The 18,244-nt window shown below is 43.1% G+C and overlaps 2 protein-coding genes across 2 annotated transcripts in view; one reads left to right on the top strand and one right to left on the bottom strand.

The window, feature by feature from the left end:
- The first annotated feature begins 953 nt into the window (after positions 1-953).
- spag8 (sperm associated antigen 8) lies at positions 954-5,326 on the top strand. The gene is made up of 6 exons (XM_028974347.1): positions 954-1,103; positions 1,654-1,816; positions 1,935-1,980; positions 2,419-2,533; positions 3,293-3,355; positions 4,062-5,326. Exons 1-6 carry the CDS (start codon positions 1,032-1,034, stop codon positions 4,215-4,217), a joined length of 615 nt encoding a protein of 204 aa, XP_028830180.1. The 5' UTR covers positions 954-1,031; the 3' UTR covers positions 4,218-5,326.
- Positions 5,327-9,377: 4,051 nt separating this feature from the next.
- Positions 9,378-18,244, bottom strand: part of npr2 (natriuretic peptide receptor 2) — a 28,737-nt gene continuing 19,870 nt past the window's right edge. Inside the window, exons 14-22 of the mRNA XM_028973039.1 lie at positions 18,031-18,186; positions 17,383-17,551; positions 15,943-16,089; positions 15,245-15,368; positions 13,462-13,530; positions 12,873-13,047; positions 12,338-12,436; positions 11,140-11,231; positions 9,378-9,894 (exon numbers count right to left, since the gene is read on the bottom strand). Of these exons, the coding sequence (XP_028828872.1) occupies positions 9,832-9,894; positions 11,140-11,231; positions 12,338-12,436; positions 12,873-13,047; positions 13,462-13,530; positions 15,245-15,368; positions 15,943-16,089; positions 17,383-17,551; positions 18,031-18,186 (1,094 nt within the window). The 3' untranslated portion in view covers positions 9,378-9,831. The remainder of the gene's footprint in view (positions 9,895-11,139; positions 11,232-12,337; positions 12,437-12,872; positions 13,048-13,461; positions 13,531-15,244; positions 15,369-15,942; positions 16,090-17,382; positions 17,552-18,030; positions 18,187-18,244) is intronic.

Genomic DNA, 18,244 nt, shown 5'->3' with positions numbered 1-18,244 from the left:
TCACTGGCCAAGAACAGAGGCCTTTGATCAAATGTGTGTGAGGAAGGACATCAGCCCTCCCAACCAAATCTCCTCGTTCCATATTGCAGCCAACTGGGGGAAATTTTTCTACAGCAGGTCCTGTTGGGAGGCAAAATATTTACCTTTCATTATATTATACTGTAGTGATGTGTTGTATTATTAACTGTGTATTCAAAAAACTGAAATGTGTTTTTTTTTATGCATTTGTTTTACTTTATCATGACTGGGGGTAGCTGGTTGTAGTAGCCGAGTGGGTAACACACTCGCCTATGAACCAGAAGATCCAGGTTCAAATCCCACTCACTACCAGTGTGTCCCTGAGCAAGATACTTAACCCTGAGTGTCCGGGGCGGGGGGCTGTCCCTGTAACTACTGATTGTAAGTCGCTCTGGATAATGGCGTCTGATAAATGCTGTAAATGTAAATGTATCTGCATTCAATTCGTATTGCACTTCTCCAGGATGTGGACTGCACACGGTATACTGAGGTGGCCGGCAAGTGCTAAAGAAATGCACATTTCGTAAAACAAATTTACAACATGCGAAACAAATGTACAGAAGGGAAACCAAATTACCAAAACAAACATTAAAAAAGACCCCCCCCCCCCAATCACACCGCCACCTTCCAGGATTCCAAACGACGGCGAATGGAAATGCGGTTTTCCAGGGAAGTTGATGAGCAACATTACCCATCAGTCATTGCGCCTTGCTGGACGCGCCACCAAACAAAAAAATAGGCCCTTACAAATAGTTTTTAACAAAAGTTGCTTCTTGTAGGGTTGTGATTCTCACCCTCCGGCATCCGAAACACGTGTGCGTCGTATTTGTACGAAGAGAACGTCGCGGCTCTTAGAAACATACCCACCGTCGCCGTGCGGGGGCGTTTTAGTTTACCGTTGCCGGGGCAACAGATCCACGCATGCGTCAGCAGAGCGCGAGTTCGGGCGTGGAGAACGTGGAGTGTTTCCAGCGTCCTCCGGGTGGTTTAAAGCATCGCTCGGCACCCTCCAAATGTTACGTGGGGATAGAACCCCGAGCGTTATGGCGGGGCAGCGTGAGGCCGCATCATCTGGCAAATGTCTGGTGCGTAGCCTACGCGCGAATTCGACGTCGTTGCGGCTGTATGCGCACGTCACCGTCAAATAGTCAGTGCAGAGGCTCAGGAAAGGAAGCGTTTTCGATCTTTTCACAATACGACTTTCATTAAAGCACAGCAGCGTAGGAACCATAAAGCTAGTTGACAGAGAAGGCAATTAAAGTCCTAATATTAATATTGTTTATTGTTAACCGCCATCCACTGTCAGTACTGACTTCAATGATATTGTTTTGCACATTATTATTAATTCAATACTAAGAGTGACAATTATGCTTAATTTAACCAATCAGTAGCTTTGAAATTTTTACACATGCCTACATAATATATAAAGGTCCTGCAGCCATCATGTGTAGCTCATTTGCTAATGGCTTTAAAAAGTATTCTTATAAGGCCAGTTTCCTGTTTCGGGATCAGCCTGACACTGACCCTTAAACTTTAAAACCAATCAAAGCATCTCATTCAGTTCTGAAGACGTTGATTAAACCATTCAGGGGATTTTTGTGAGTAAAACATATTTTGCACTTATGTTGTACACAGCATTCCACTGCCTCCCTTGACCAATCTGAGCACAGTTCCCACCACCGCCTCAAAAATGGACATACAGGCATTTTCACTCAGGTCTCAACTGCAAAGATCGATGGGCTCACCTCAGTTAAAGCAGCGTACACCCCTCCCAGGCTTGTTGGTGTAAGACTGACAGGTATGTAAAGGGAGTTCACAAATAAAAAGCTGATCCACTTAATTTAGGTAAAGTATTAAATAGTGAAAAGAGAATATTGTTGTGCGGCTGCTGAATTTTTTTAACCGTTCTCTTTCAGGGTCACGGAAGGAACTGCTGGAGAAAGAACTTTTCACGAAAATAAGGTATCAGACAGATCAGGGTTTGATTGTGAACAGGACAGATGACCTCAGTTTAATTACATTTAAAGTGGAACTTTAATTTGTCTTCCTCTACTTTAGCTTGAGCCTGAGCCACAAATTATGTCATCTTATTTATGTCTTGCTCAGTTTCATAGATCAATTAAAGCCTTTTCTTTGTCATTTGATATTTGTTATTATGTGGTATGCTATAACTGTTTTAAGCAATCATTCACTGTATTTTAAAAGCATAATGTGACTCTATTTTGAAGTCTATAATGAAGCGCCAATGGACAGTGTCCAAAATATTCTTTTTAAAGATTACACCTTTTTTCTTATGACACCAGTAGATGTCTGTGTCATAAGGGGTATTGTGGTGTTTTGTGGTTTTGGAGGAAGTTGTGTGTGGGTGTGTGGTCACTATGGTCTGTTCCCCTCCAATAGTGAGCAGACACATGCAGAGCTCAACCCAGCTGCTCCAGCCACAGACTTCTGCTCCACAACCAGAGCAGACTACACTGTAGAGGGCTTTAATTCTGTTATCCCTCTGCCATCTAAGGTCAGTAGATGATCCACATGAAAATATCCCCCTTTGTACAATAGTGCTGATCACATCTGATGAACCTTGAGATAGATCGGCTATAACAGCAGAAGACCATATCAGTTTCTAGAGCCAAAGAACAGTAAGTGAACCAAAAGTGAACTTTTGGAAGACTGGAAACACATAGTCTGCTATGTCAGTTTCTCAGTTTCCGCTGAGGCCCAAAAAATTGAAGAGTCAGAATTTTGGTGCCACAACATGAATCAATAGCCCCATCTAGGCCCATTCGATCTGTCAGCAGATCAGGTGATGCATTTCTTGGCATACTTTGGACCCACTGCCACCAATCAATCAGAATTCCACTTCCTATTCAGCCGTTGTTGATACAAAAAGTACATCCCTCAAAGATGTATCTTAGCTGCTTTCCACATTACGGAGCACCATGTCACAGAGCAAAATACATCACAAAACAGTTTAATGAACATGACAATGAGTCCAGTGACCTCCCAGTCACCAGATTTGAATCTAGAACTCCTCTGGGATGTGTCAAGAGTGAGCAATTTGTCGCAGAAATGCCTAAAATCTGCAGAATTTCCCTGTGGCAATCATGAAAAAGGAATCTCAAAGATTCCAAAAACCTGTGGAATCCATTCCATGAATAGTTTACCCATTAATAGAATGTTGTTCCTAATGTGTTCAGTGAGACTATATCCTAGCTTCTATACAAGTATAAATGTTTTATTTGTATTTTTTTTTTTTGTTCCTTCATTTATGTAGAACCACGACTACAAAACTGAACAGGCGATAACATTCTGGAGTGAGAACCACCGTCACGTTCAGGTAAATAGCAGCATGTCCTTGAACATTTGAATTCCAGGTTCTGCATTTTTCATTGTCCATTATAATTTTGACAATATAATATTTGTTGAAACAAATTTTCGTGTTGTTTCGTTTTGGATACTGCTGTAAAATGTAATTAGCTGTCTAGCCCCAACTGTCTATTCCATGTCCTTTTAATTAAATGCTTTACGTTTATTGTTGTCCATTGTGGTTGCGTTTGAAAGGGGGCAAATGCAATTAAAAGGAAGAGACACAGACATTATCCATTCAACAGCAACAGTCGTGTGGAATGTGTCTCTCCATTCCTGTTGCTGTACATGGCTGTTTGGCAATGGTTGCATAACTGGATGTGCTTGATCTTGTATTGCCTGCACAGGGCTGTCATTATAGTGGTGGGAGTGTCATGGTTTGGGACTGTTTGTAAACCTGACAGTCCCACTGTAAGTTACCAGAGTTTCCCCTGGATGAACAAAAATGGCTTTAGTAGCATGACAGAATATGAAACAGGTCTGTTACTTTGCCAAAATCGGAATAAAACTGAACACGTTGGGTTTATTCATTTTGCTTAGTCAGTGACCAGCAGCACTCAACCATGACCTCAGCACCAGGAAATACAATTATATACTATTATTCAGTATTACATTATTGAAAAAAATCTTTAAATTATGAAAAATTGATCTTAAAAATCTCTCATTTTTCTGTGCAGGGGATGACCGCCGTCACAACTAGTGACACACCATTTAGGAAAAATGCCTTCTTCAGCACTCCCATAAGTGAACAACTAGATGACCCCATGCACCACTTCTCCAGAAATGTTCCCAGTATGTGTACTGCTGGTAATTTAAATATGCAGATTGACTAATGTGGAAAATATCTGTTACACAGTTACACCCATTTCATAAAATTTCCATTGTAGATTTACCACTTGTGAGACTAATAAGGGACCTTATCTTATCTTATGTTATCTTATCTTAAAAAATGTCATGGCTTTTTATTTGACATTATACTTCCAACAGGAAGTATAATACTGCTGACTAAAAGAGATCAACTGAAATGTAATTAAAACAGAGATCATATAATAATTGTCCTACATGTCCAGGGTGAAAACGTGCACTATTACATGCATTCAGGTGGCGTATGTAGCCAAATTCAAAAGGAATGTTTTATAACTAATTGTAATGAGTTTTTAAGTCTTACCAGTCCATCCCACCAGCCATTGATAATTACAGACGGCAAATAAAAACAGGTATTTTAATTACTGACTGCTGAGCGCCGAACATTTCAGCAAAACAGAGACAAAAAACAATGAACCTGCTGATATCAGATGCCAGGAAAAAGCCCCGTGTTAGTTGTTTTCATACTTTCCACAATGCTTTTGAATAATGCTTGAGTGTGAGCCTTTCTTTGCCAGACATGTGGTTTGGGTGGAATTGGAATGAATTTGTTTCTGGCATTTAACAGTCAGCAATGTTGGATAAGATGTATTATTCATTTCATATTTTATGTTGGACACATCAAATGAACGAAGAATTCTGGATGATATGCTCTAATATCTTTATATATTTCCAGAAAAGCTTGGCATAACTGTGTCACCATTGGTGAGCAGTGGGCAGCCATGAAAGGCGGTAGTGTGACGGTACTTTTCTCAAATGTACCTCAGTGGCACCTTGGTGGTTTGGGATTTTTCCTTACCCGCTAAGCCAACCACTGCCCTAACAGACACAGAATTAATGGATATTGTCAGGAATAATACAAATTACTTATGAAAGAAGATTCATATTTTGTTTGTCTCATTTTACATGATGTTTAAATTGGTGCAAGATAAATCGACGCTGTCGTTGTATCCAGGTCCAGGTTGTGGGGGCAGCATCCCAAGTAGGGAAATCAGACAGCCCTCTCCCCAGCCACCTCCACCAGCTCCTCCGGCAGGACCCCAAGGCGTTCCCAGAACAGACTGGAGGTATAATTTCTCCAGCGTGTCCTGGGTCGACCCGGGGGCCTCCTGCCGGCAGGACATGTGTGAAACACCTCCCCAGGGAGGCATCCGGGAGACATCCTGTCCAGATGCCCGAACCACCTCAACTGGCTCCGCTTGATGTAGAGGAGCAGTGGTTCTACTGTGAGGCCCTCCTGAATGTCCGAGCTCCTCACCCTATCTCTAAGGCCGCGCCCAGCCACCCTATGGAGGAAACTCATTTCGACCGCTTGTATCCGCGATCTCGTTCTTTTGGTCATTAACCAAAGCTCATGACCATAGGTTAGGATTGGGGGTAGATCAACCGGTCTACCCCGAGGGTGGTAGTAGCCTAGTGGGTAAAACACTTGCCTATGAACCAGAAGACCCAGGTTCAAATCAGATGAAAGATGAAAGTGAAGTGATTGTCACATGTGATACACAGCAGCACAGCACACGGTGCACACAGTGAAATTTGTCCTCTGCATTTAACCCATCACCCTGAGTGAGCAGTGGGCAGCCATGACAGGTGCCCGGGGAGCAGTGTGTGGGGACGGTGCTTTGCTCAGTGCCACCTCAGTGGCACCTTGGCAGATCGGGATTCAACCCGGCAACCTCCTGATTACGGGGTCGCTTCCTTAACCGCTAGGCCACCACTGCCCCACTTACTACCATTGTGTCCCTGAGCAAGACACTTCACCCTAAGTTGCTCCAGGGGGGGACTGTCCCTGTAACTACTGATTGTAAGTCGCTCTGGATAAGGGTGTCTGATAAATGCTGTAAAATGTAAAAATGTAACCGGTTAATCGAGAGCCTTGCTTTCTGGCTCAGCTCCCTCTTTACCACTGCAGATGCTGCCCCAATCCGTCTGTCGATCTCCTGCTCCCTTCTTTCCTCACTCGTTAACAAGACCCAAGATACTTACACTCCTCCACTTGAGGCAGGACTTCTCTCCTGAACCCGGAGTTGGCGAGCCACCCTTTTCCGGTTGAGAACCTGGGTCTCAGATTTAGATGTGCTGATCCTCATCCCAGCCGCTTCACACTCGGCTGCGAACCTACCCAGCAAGAGCTGAAGGTCAGAGCCTGATGAAGCTAGGAGGACCTCTGCAAAATCTGCAAAAAGCAGAGACGAAATTCTCCTACCACCAAACTTGACACCCTCCACGGCTCGACACCCACCATGGCTGCAGCTAGAAATTCTGTCCATCTGTAGGTTATGAACAGAACCGGTCACAAAGGGCAGCCCTGGCGGAGTCCAACCCTCACCGGGAACAGGTCCGACTTACTGCTGGCTATGAGGACAAAAGTCGCGCTCCTCTGGTACAGGGACTGAATGGCCCTAAACAAAAAGCCATACACCCCATACTCCTGGAGCGCCTCCCATAGGTTGCCCCTGGGGACACGATAAGCCTTCTCCAAATCTACTAAACACATGTGGATTGGTTGGGTAAACTCCCATGCCCCCTCCATCACCCCAGCAAGGGTAAGGAGCTGGTCCACAGTTCCATAGCCAGGACGAAAACCACATTGCTCCTCCTCAATCTGAGATTCAACTATCAACCGGACATTCCTCTCCAGTACCTTAGAGTAGACCTTTCCAGGGAGGCTGAGGAGTGTGATCCCCCTATAAGGGAACACACCCTTCTTAAAAATGGGGACCACCACCCCAGTCTGCCACTACACCGGAACTGCCCCCGTTGTCCACACAATGTTGCAGAGACGTGTCAACCATGACAGCCCTACAACATCCATAGCCATGAGATACCCAGGACTGATCTCATCCCCCCCCGGGGATCCGCTGCTGTGTAGCTGTTTGACTACCTCAGCAACTACTGCCCCTAAGATTGGACAGTACACACCCGGGTATCCCAGCTCTGGTTCCTCCTTGGACCCATTCGGACTCAATGTCCCCCATTGCTCTTGGGACATGGCCAAAGCTCTGCCAGAGGTGGGAATTGAAGACCATCTTGACAGGTTCTTCTGCCAGGCGTTCCCAGCAGACCCTCACTATACGTTTGGGTCTGCCAGGTCTACGTGGCATCTTCCCCATGGGGTGATCAGGGTGGTAGTAGCCTAATGGGTAACACACTCGCCTATGGACCAGAAGACCCAGGTTCGAATCCCACTTACTATCATTGTGTCCCTGAGCGAGACACTTAACCCTCATTTGCTCCAGGGGGGGACTGTCCCTGTAACTACTGATTGTAAGTCGCTCTGGTTAAGGCATGTGATAAATGCTGTAAAAAAATAATAAAAATGGTGATCAGTTGACAGCTCCACTTGTGTATTCACCCAAGTGTCCAAAACACGATACGACCACAAAGTCAATCATCGACCTGCGACCTAGGCTGCCCTGGTACCAAGTGTACCAATGGGAATGCTTAGGTTAGAACATGGTGTTCGTCATGGCCAAACTGCAGCTTGCACAGAAGTCCAATAACGAAACACCACTCGAGCCACCAAGTGCCCCAGACAACATAGCTCCTAGGATCATTAGGGCTCTCAAACTCCTCCACCACAATAAGGTGACGGTTCAAGGAGGAGGCAAGATAAATCATTACATGGGCTGATATCTTAATTAATTATTTTATTAATTGAGATATCAGCCCACCCATGAACAGTTTAATTAAACTGTAGACCATAGCAATATGAAGATGTTTTGTGTTGTGTGTGTTTTTTTTTTTAGTATGACTGTGACTGTGATTGGGACCAGTGGCGTCTTCACATTCGGAATGAACCTACTGCGCTCCTTCACTGGTTTCATTTCAGGGGCCTGTTCTGTCAGTCAGCACTCCATTCAGTGGCGATTAGAACTGGGTAGCTATGGCAACGAGTAATTTTTAGACTTCATGAATGCAGAATTTTCCCCTACAATTCATTATCTAATGGCATAAAACAGTTTGCAGTGATAAACAGCACAGTGGCAAAGACCGTCAAATATCATAGGAGTGAAGTGGTAATGTTCAAAGATTTGCTTTCAAAAGGATGTCCCCATAACCCATTAGTCCCCGTTAGTCACCGATGACGTGTCACTGCATTTTTAAAACCCTCTGGCATGTTTGATGACCACATTCTTGGACATCCCACAGATGAAACGCATGCGACATCTGCAACTGGAGTAGCTAATTGATGAGATGAACATTGGTAGGAAAAATCACATTGCTGTCTCCAAGAACAGCAAAAAATGGTTGTCATAGAGACTCCCTTTCAGTTTAGTCTCATTATTGTCCATGCCATCACACTGCTCCACTGAGTGACCTCTTAGCAACGGCAGTCACGGTGATGGCTCTTAAGAGTGGGTAGTAAATTAAGAATTGCGTGGGAGGGAAGATTCTTTATTGTGGAGATGAAGATACACACTAACACACACACAAAATAAAAACACGATCGCATAACAGAAACCTAACGGACGACGACAAACTAATGAGCGTCATTCATACTACAGTTCCTTTGCAGAGTCTGAGCCACACGCAGCTCAACAGGGTGTTCAAGGTGAGGTTACATCATGCATTATATAAAGCTGCTTGGGAGCCCAGAAATGCCAAACATTTAAGTGATGTGTGTGTTTGTTTTCTTGAGAGGTAAGGCTATGAAGTCAATTTAAAGAAATTCTTCTTAAGCATAAATGAACTAGGATTCATCAATAGAGAATATTGTTGTGGTTGTTACTATGCAGGGGCAGTGGCGGCCTAGCGGTTAAGGAAGCGGCCCCGTACTCAGAAGCCTGTCGTGGCTGCCCACTGATCACCAAGGGTGGTGGTTAAAAGCAGACGACACATTTCGTTGTGTCATCGTTTGCTGTGCTGTGTATCACAATGACAAATACTTCACTTTCAATTAAGGTCAGAGAGTTGATATCGTGAGTGCATATGATGTCATTTGAATCCCCATCTGAGATCAAGTCAGAATTTCTGATTTTTTTTTTCCTGCACCCCTTTCTGACACTTGCATGTGAGATATCCATGACGACAGTGTTTGATGTGCCAGCTGAGAACAGCAAAGTCCCTCTTGGGAGCGAAAGGTGGGAATAAAAGTGAAGAGGGGGATCAGGAGGATACAGCATAACTGTTATTTTACTCAGTTTATTGAACAAAATATCTTACACTTGTTTTGGATATACATATATACAAATATCATCTGTTATGGTACCACTGTGGAACTTCACTTGGACCCCTGCACTGACAATGCCGTGGGTTAGGACACTGTGCCATCGATCCACTTTGGATACAGTAAGGAAATGACAAAAAAAAAACATACAAATAGAAAGCACAAAAATAAGGGTTTCTCTTCAAAATGTTCTCCTTATTCAGGTCACAATTCCTCTTCTTAAAAACAGCTTTACATTTATGGTATCTGTACTGTTTTGAAGTTAAGCAGGTAATTAAATATACCTGAAATCACCTCTCTCAAAAGGTATTCATGTAAAAAAAAATCTCTGTCATTCAGTACAGAGGAAAGAGGCTGTGGAGCCTGGCTGTGTTTCCACTGCAGCCACCGGTTTCTGCTCGTCGGCGCAGTTCTCAGATAACATAGACATCTGTCTTTTCTCCCAGCAGCCAATACGTTCTCATTTTCCCTTTGCCCTGGAGAGAGAGAGAGAGAGAGAGAAAGCAAATCAATAAAGTCATTGATAAGCTCAGTGGTGAAGAATTTAGGGCACAACTTCCTTTAAGATCAGCAGTGACACTGACTGGACATCTTAGGGCTAATCAAGTGATGCTCAGGAACATTGCATGCTTTTTGAAGACTCCCCCTTTCTGTTCTTCACTACAGTTAATGACAAATCTGTGTTCCTGTCACATCTTGAATCAGGGAGGGTGAGGACTAACATATGCCTTGTCTAATGCATGTGAACTCAGCACCACTTGTTTTCACCCATGAATACCAAGTGTTGCCAAGGGAACCTGCCGCGTACTCTGGTTAGATGCTGAATTGCCGCTGTCATAGAAGATGTAGAATTGTTCACTTCAACCATCTCTGAACAAACTGCCCCAAGCCTGGAGAGGGGCATCTGGAACTAAAGTCTGCAAAAATTTCCTCTTGTGCATTGTTTTACATAACTATTATGTAAAATAATTTTCAACTTCCACATGTTGCAAAAGCTCATTGTATGAAATTTCTTGTAATACAGCCAATATGGACAATATTAAATGTTTACAGTCTCTTTTATATAATACATCTACGTATACATCATATGTGATGTGTATTGATATATTGTTTTGTATATTATGCCTAATATCACAGTGGAACATCGCTTTATGTACACGGCTGTTGTTAACAACAAATGGTAAATATAGTAAATTACAGTAAAAACTAGGGCTGTCAAAATGAATATGTTAATTGCAATATTTAACGTATTAAAATAAATTAACGTTATTAATGCAGCTGGTTCACTGTAGGCTGTGACATCAATGCTTAACGGTGGGCGTGTGAGGGTGCACACCAGTGACAAAGAATTTCTTGCTTGCCACAATATAGCTGGTTTCTGTGGTGCATGGTGGCCTGCCTGATATGAAGTGGCTGTTGAAGCTTCCAGTAGTAGTTTATAACTAAAAAGTTTATTCAGTTTATTTTTATATCTTTTGATAAGAAAGTTCTTTAAATATTTGTTTATTTACCACCAGTAGTATGTCACTTGTGGAAAGTCCTACTATTGTATCCGTCCGTTAATTTTCTGTGTGAAATATGGCAACCCTACCTTGAATAATCATGTTAATAAGTATAAATGTAGCTTTTGTAATTAAATATTTTCAACTATGATGCAGTTGTAATGATATATAAAATGTATGCCGGTAATAATTGTAAGTGCACTGTTACCACACTCTTACCTTCATTTCCACATCCCCTCGTAACTGCAGATCAAAGTAGCCGAACTCATCCAGCACCTCTTTGGTGGCTGAGGAGACGTGTATCTTTAACGCTGAGGAGACACATCAATGAAGGCCAAAGATTAATCCTTTAAGTGCACAGCAGCTGCTGACAGGACGGATGTCCAGAAAACATATGGCTGCTAATGTGCACAGACCATGACATTTATGAAGGCTGTGACTTGCTGTAATAAATGACCCATCCACGGTGGGACCCACCGCACAGGACCCACAGTCTAAAAACTGTGGCAAACCCGGCTGCCCCACACATACTCTTCATAGAAATATGTGAAGCTGAGCTCTCAGCGATATGTCATTTAATAGATCACCAGGGATGCAGCACCATTGTGCCCACTGTAAATTATTCATGATTATTAAGTAGATGGAAGCCTGAGACAGGAAGTCAGTGTGTAAAGTGATCCGCTGTAACGAGGGGGTATGAATGACAATGCGGAGCTGTGTGTCTGTGAGCAATGGTAAACGAACACTCTGCAGTCGTCCAGACCACAGTCGTGCGGGAGACACTGCTGAGGTTTTTGAGCTGAAACGTAATGGACGGACGTGACAGATGCTGCCTAACGTAGGTGTTGAATATGTGTATGCAGTTTGGGCAAATATGTCTCTAATGAGAAATCCGCAGGGTTCCTACTCAAAATGAACAATTAAAAATAGTCTTCTACTCTATTGTCCTATTTATTCTAAATTAATACATTATTTATTATCAGTACGTGGTAATAAAACCTGGAATTAGTGTCCTATAGGCTTAAAGGAGACCAGGTGCAAGGGTCTTGCATAGTCGCCTGCATAGTCAAAACTGATTTGCAATGTAACAATGTCATCCATTTTGTCATCTGTCATCTATCATAGCGACTGAGATCATCAACACTTCCAAAACGTGACTTTTCTATGCTATATATATATACACACACACACACACACACACACACACACACACACACACACATATATATATATATATATATAAATAATTTATTTATTTATTTATTTTATTTTTTTTACTGGAAGCTAATAAACAACATAAATATTTACTCGTAGTGGAGGAGCTGCTTCTGCGATCATGTAGCAGTGATATCTACTCCTTCACCTAGCAACACAGCAGAGCACACATTCTGACAGCGTGCCCGATCACAACACCCACCTTCCCCATTCGACTCCATCCGAGACGCCGTGTTGACAGTGTCTCCAAATAAGCAGTACCGCGGCATTTTTAGACCAACCACGCCAGCACAGACGGGTCCTGCAGAGAGAAGTCAGAGGCTGAAATAAATGAGAGCCAGTAGAGCTGCAGACCCAATGCTCTCTTATCACAGCCCCCGAAATCTGACAGGAGAAAGACCAAAAGATTGCTTCCCCCCATACCAGACATAAGCTCCTCGACGCTCTCACATATGCATCGGGTGACAAACATCTAAAGAACATTTCTCTTAGATCCGGTTCTGCTGTTCACTCCAGCGCCAGACTAAGAGGATTTTAACTTGGCTGGCGGCATTGGAAAACAGAGACAGAAAAAGACAGAAAGTACACGAGGTTCTGTGGAACGCTGTGATTGTAAAACACTGATTAGCGCTGTATTCGGCTGGGGTGAGATTTAGGGGGGGGGGGACTGCTGTTACGCTTCAGTCTCGTGGCCTTGAACCGTCCCAATACCCACAGAAGATTCCGTGAAACTGTACCTGTGTGAATCCCTATCCGTAGTCGTAGCTGGTCGTTCGGTCGGTGCCGAATTTTGAACGTTTTCACCTGTTCCAGCAACGCCAAGGACATGCTGGCGATTTCACGGGCGTGGAGCTTGCCGTTGCGAACGGGGAGCCCTGACACAACCATGTAGGCATCTCCAATTGTTTCCACCTTCATAAACACAAGGGATAAACATAAAGCTTTTAGGTGAGCTTCTAGAAATCAAACCATGTGTGGACTTTGTGACAAAATAAAGGATTAAAGAATATGAAAAATTTCTCTGAACATGAATCCTGACCGCTTCATGCATTAAATTACAGAATGGACATTTTTTGTAAATGTTTGTATACTGTATGCAAACTTACATTGTACAATTTATATGCTCATGCATAAGAAATTAAATCAAAGAAGTCAGGAGATGCACCATTGAAAATGTACACTTCATCATCACAAATAGACTGAAGCTTTCAGTGTCAGCAGGTGAAATGCAAGACAGGTCAACTGAGACCAAATGTGGTGCTTTATTTCAGCAAGCTATGCAAATGAGCAACCTTTTGTCACTTGAAGGTCAGCAATGAAACTCACCTTGTACACATCAAAGTTATCAATTATGGCATCAAAGCATGTGTACAGGTCATTAAGCAATGTTACGACCTGCAGAGAGAATAAGAATGAATGTTAGATATTTAGATGTAATCCGAGTCCAATGTCATAGACTATTTTCACAGAAATGGCAATAGGGAGAATATGAGAAGAAGACATCACTTTGGCCAGAAGGCTTAATGAGAGATCTGAACAGAGCAGCACTTCAGCAGCAGACGAATGATTAAAATTCATTTTTTGTGGGTGTGACAGGGACATTCAACAAGTGGCATCTTCATTATAATTGGAACACTCATATTTCACTCACATTAATCATTTTTAAACCCCATCAGGCTCCTGGGAGCACTTCTTCTGTATTGAAGCACGTACAGAAACATTTTGCCGAAGGTTAAAGACTTGCCAGGTTAAGACTTTTAAGCCCCCCAGCAACAGGAGAAAATAAAGCTGCAGCACTTCCACCTGCGGCAGGCCCCAGGAGAGGTTGTCTTTAGTCCAGACCTGCGCAGGCCAATAACCCTGGACGTTTGGCCCAAGCTAAAATCTACTACAGGGGTCCTTTCAAAGCAATTCCACTCAACAAAACCCACGCTATTGAGACGTCTCCTTAGAAAAAAATGCGAAATATTTCTTTGGCTCTGCGAAGCCTGGCATCTCCTGTGCAAGTCTGCCTGGAGACTGCTGCTGCATCATGAGTCCCAGCGCTTGTTTTACATTAAAATATTTTCTGCCTCCCGTTCCTGGATGCGAGTCCAGAAAGCGAAACTCACTGCGCAATTCATTTGCATTACGAAAAACTAACAGAGGCGGCTGAAACAGAATTAAAACTGCCCACACCCTGGGAACAAACACCACCATGGTGCTAAACACTGGGGCAAGAAAACCAGCTGAATGTGGCACAGACGCTTTCTGAATGTTGAATTCAGATGTTTCTGCATTCTGCTCTTCATTAATTCGATGGTCTCTGTTATATGGACATTTTGGATTATGAATGCTAAAGTTAAAATGCTGAAGAATTATTATACAGTATATAAAGCGGAAAAGGTATGCAATATCATTATGAACTACAATGTTGAATAAATAAATCCTTTTTTTAGCCTAATGTTTATCGCAACGTCTGATTTATGAAAGCCCTTTGGACCGGACTGCGTTATCCCTTTCATGGATTGTTGGCAGCAGATGCATGTTTGGCAGGTTCAAGGTGCCGATGAGGCTGTGAGCGTTAGGTTGAAAGACCAAAAAGCATTTTGGGGCATTGTAGTGCGGCTCAAACCTTCTCCTCAGAGGCTGATGACTTTTAACATGACAGCGAGAAGGAGGATGCCTAGGCTGGTAGAAGTTCAGATATATTTTTAGGAGTCAGATAAAGAACGGATCCTGGCGTCATGCTGAGAAAGAGCAGTCCTTGTTCTTGCAGCACTTGGGAAGATAACGTTTGGGAAGATTGTGATTAAGCTGAGAAGGAGAGGGTTAAAACTTGGTGTCACATGACAAAGTGTTCACAGGAACATGCTCCTATGTCCAGTTCCGTCTAGAAGTAATAGTTTAAACTCTTATCTGGAGTAATAATACAAGCAATACGTTTAATTTTGATTGGGTGGGTGAAATGAATCTGTAAGCGATTAGCTTTAATGGGATTCACATGATGATGGAAATCGGGCCAAGACTGGACGGGTGCCATTTTTGCAGGGTTGTTGCCTCTCGCGCGACTTGGCCCTGGGGTGAAGGTGTTGGGCGGAGCTTGTGGGGGGTGGGCGGACGTAAGCACCTGTAGCGGCGTGCTCTCTGCCGACAGCGACGTGAAGCCAACAATGTCGCTGAAGTAGATGGTTACGCTGTCGAAGGCCTCGGCTTGGACGGTTTCCCCTCGCTTTAGCTGCTCAGCCACTGAACTGCGGAGAGACAAGAATGAAGCGGGTAAAGCCAGCGGCGACCGCAGAGGGGAACGGAACACAAATGTTCCCCCTCGCCTTCCATCCACACAGCTGCATACAGTAACACAGGCACAACCTTCTGCTGTGATTCGATAGCCAGACCCAAGCAAATCGCAGAATCAAACATATTTTCTAGGGTTCTGATTGCAAAACAATTGCTGATTGTTTCCGCAATCCTGGGACAATAACGCAGCCACGATTTTAAAGATTTATTGAAATTAAATATTTTTTTTTATGAGAACCTCAGGAATTAGAATTATAGATTTATTATCCAGTAATTATGTTATAGGTGTGTGGAGGCACTCACTGCTCAAAATGGAAACAATGGCATTAATTAATAACAATATTAATTGGAATATTTTAACACCCCCTTCTGAGAACTGAGAACATAATTTATTCATATTCAATATGATTAGTGGGGAAACAATGTAAATTGATCAGTAGAACACAATTATTTGCCAAATTTGGATCTTTGTCACACATAGAAATGAAAGGAAAGACAAGAAATAATGCACAAGCTTAAGGTTCTTACTGCGGCAGGATCTGGTAAAGGAGGTTTTCAGCCTTCCTCTTCTCTTCCAGGTACGCCTGCGTACGCTCCTCCACCAGGTTCTCCAAGTTATTGGCGTATTGCTCCATTCTGCTCAGCAGGTTGTTGAGGATGCTGGTGCTCCCTTCCCTGGAACACAGGAAGAGGATCATCTCACACACAAACACTGACAGGGACAGTTCATTTCTTACTTATTTAATAAAACTAAATAAAAACGGTGTCTGGTGGTCTGCACCCACAGGCCACTGCAAATGGAAATCTAAAAAAAAGACACAAAAGACTCGAGTGAGTCTGAAGCAAACGTCGCGAGGAGGGCATCTTCAACTCCAAGGCGCTGAATGCATTTATATAATAACAAGGACGGTGCAGCGCATTAATGACTCAATGTCTGGGTTTCGTGGTATACACTGCAGGCTGCAGCCCAGCATACGAGAGAGAGTTCATTTCCGTTGCCGTAATATAGAGTTCATGCTGAGCTCTTCTTCTTTAAACTTGGACATTTTTGCAGGGGAAACAACACACAGAACAAGGAAAAATACAACAATAAACCTAAAATAAGTTAAATAAATAAGATAATCAATCAGACAAAACGAAATAAATGAAGCAGGGACCTGGGATGTGAATTGTAAAGTCAGGGGGAATGGAAACAAACGTCAGAGTGCCCATGCTGACCCATGTCTACCACCAAATGCTCCTACATTTGGCACATGAGGATCAGAACTGGACCATGGAGCAACAGAAGATGGTACCTTGGTCTGTTTAATCACATTTTCTTTTACATCCTATGGCTGGCCAAGTATGTGTGTGTCATTTAGCCAGGGGATGACATAGCACCAGGATGCACTATGGGAGGTATTGTTGCTTAACTGATGAGTACAGAGAGAATTGTTACGATTATCTACGACATTCAAACTTTATGGGGCAGTGGTGGCCTAGCAGTTAAGGAAGCGGCCCCGTAATCAGAAGGTTGCTGGTTCAAATGAGGTGCCACTGAGCAAAGCACCGTCCCCACACACTGCTCCCCGGGCGCCTGTCATGGCTGCCCACTGCTCACTCAGGGTGATGGGTTAAATGCAGAGGACAAATTTCACTTTTTTTTATTATTGTTTAATACTGTGCTAAAGCAATGCAATTTCAGAAAAATCAACGCAAAATCAGTTATTTGATTCTGACTCATTCTCATCTTCCAGGACAAGAATTCGATAGGTATAATATAGGTATTATAGGTATCAACCAGTCTATCTAGGTATCACCTGTCTATCAGGACTCTTTTCTATTAATCATTCAAATTATTATAGAGTGCTGAAATCTCATCATAGTTTGCTTTATTTACCTTTGTGATGTTCCTGATAGCAACCTGAAGGACTGTAGCTCCTTTATCACATGTTATTGACATGAACTGAACTAAGGTCAGGCACTCACTTGTTGAGTTTCATCATGAATATCTTGATGTGACCAAAATCAGGCCGGTCAGCGGGGTCCTCTGACCAGCAGCACTCCATGAGCATGGCGAGTTCCTCGCAGTGACGGCTGTTGTCGGTGGTGGGTCTGAAGTACGGCTTCTGCCCATTGCGTACCTTCTGTACAATCTCTGCAAGGAACATGAACAACAATTTACATTCAAAAATTTAATAGAAGACATCATTTGCATTGTAGGAACCAACTTATCAAAGTAATTAAATGATGACTCAATGGAGACTATTTTCAAACATCATTAATGAACATGTCTTGTGGGACAGAAATAATTACACACCAATAAAATATAGATGGTAGTAGCCTTGTGGGTATCACACTTGCCTATGAACCAGAAGACTACAGAGTCACAGGTTCAAATCCCACTTACTACCATTGTGTCCCTGAGCAAGACACTTAACCCTAAGTTGCTCCAGGGAGACTGTCCCTGTAACTAGTGATTGTAAGTCGCTCTGGATAAGGGCGTCTGATAAATGCCATAAATGTAAAATGTAAATGTAGATAACTACCACTCTATTTATTTCAGTCCTGAGGACAAGTAGCGCTTACTGCATTTAGAGACAGCTTGAAAATTTGTGCCCTAAATGTCAACCTTACCTTTAGGACTAAGGTCCATTCCCTCTACATAGAAGGGCCCATTTCTCAGGGCTATCTCCTGCAGAATGATGCCAAAACTGTAGACGTCTCCTTTCTGAGTCCCCTGAGGTGGGTGTCTGTCGTATATCAGTAATTCTGGAGCCGTCCACAGCTTTTCTGAAACACAACCACCAGTCAAATTACAACACGAATCTGTCCCAAAGCAACAAAGTAC

This window comes from Denticeps clupeoides, chromosome 3, assembly GCF_900700375.1.
Source record: "Denticeps clupeoides chromosome 3, fDenClu1.1, whole genome shotgun sequence".
Lineage (NCBI taxonomy): Eukaryota > Metazoa > Chordata > Actinopteri > Clupeiformes > Denticipitidae > Denticeps > Denticeps clupeoides.
The sequence above is the reverse complement of the archived record's forward strand: the minus strand, read 5'-3'. Positions and strand labels throughout refer to the sequence as shown.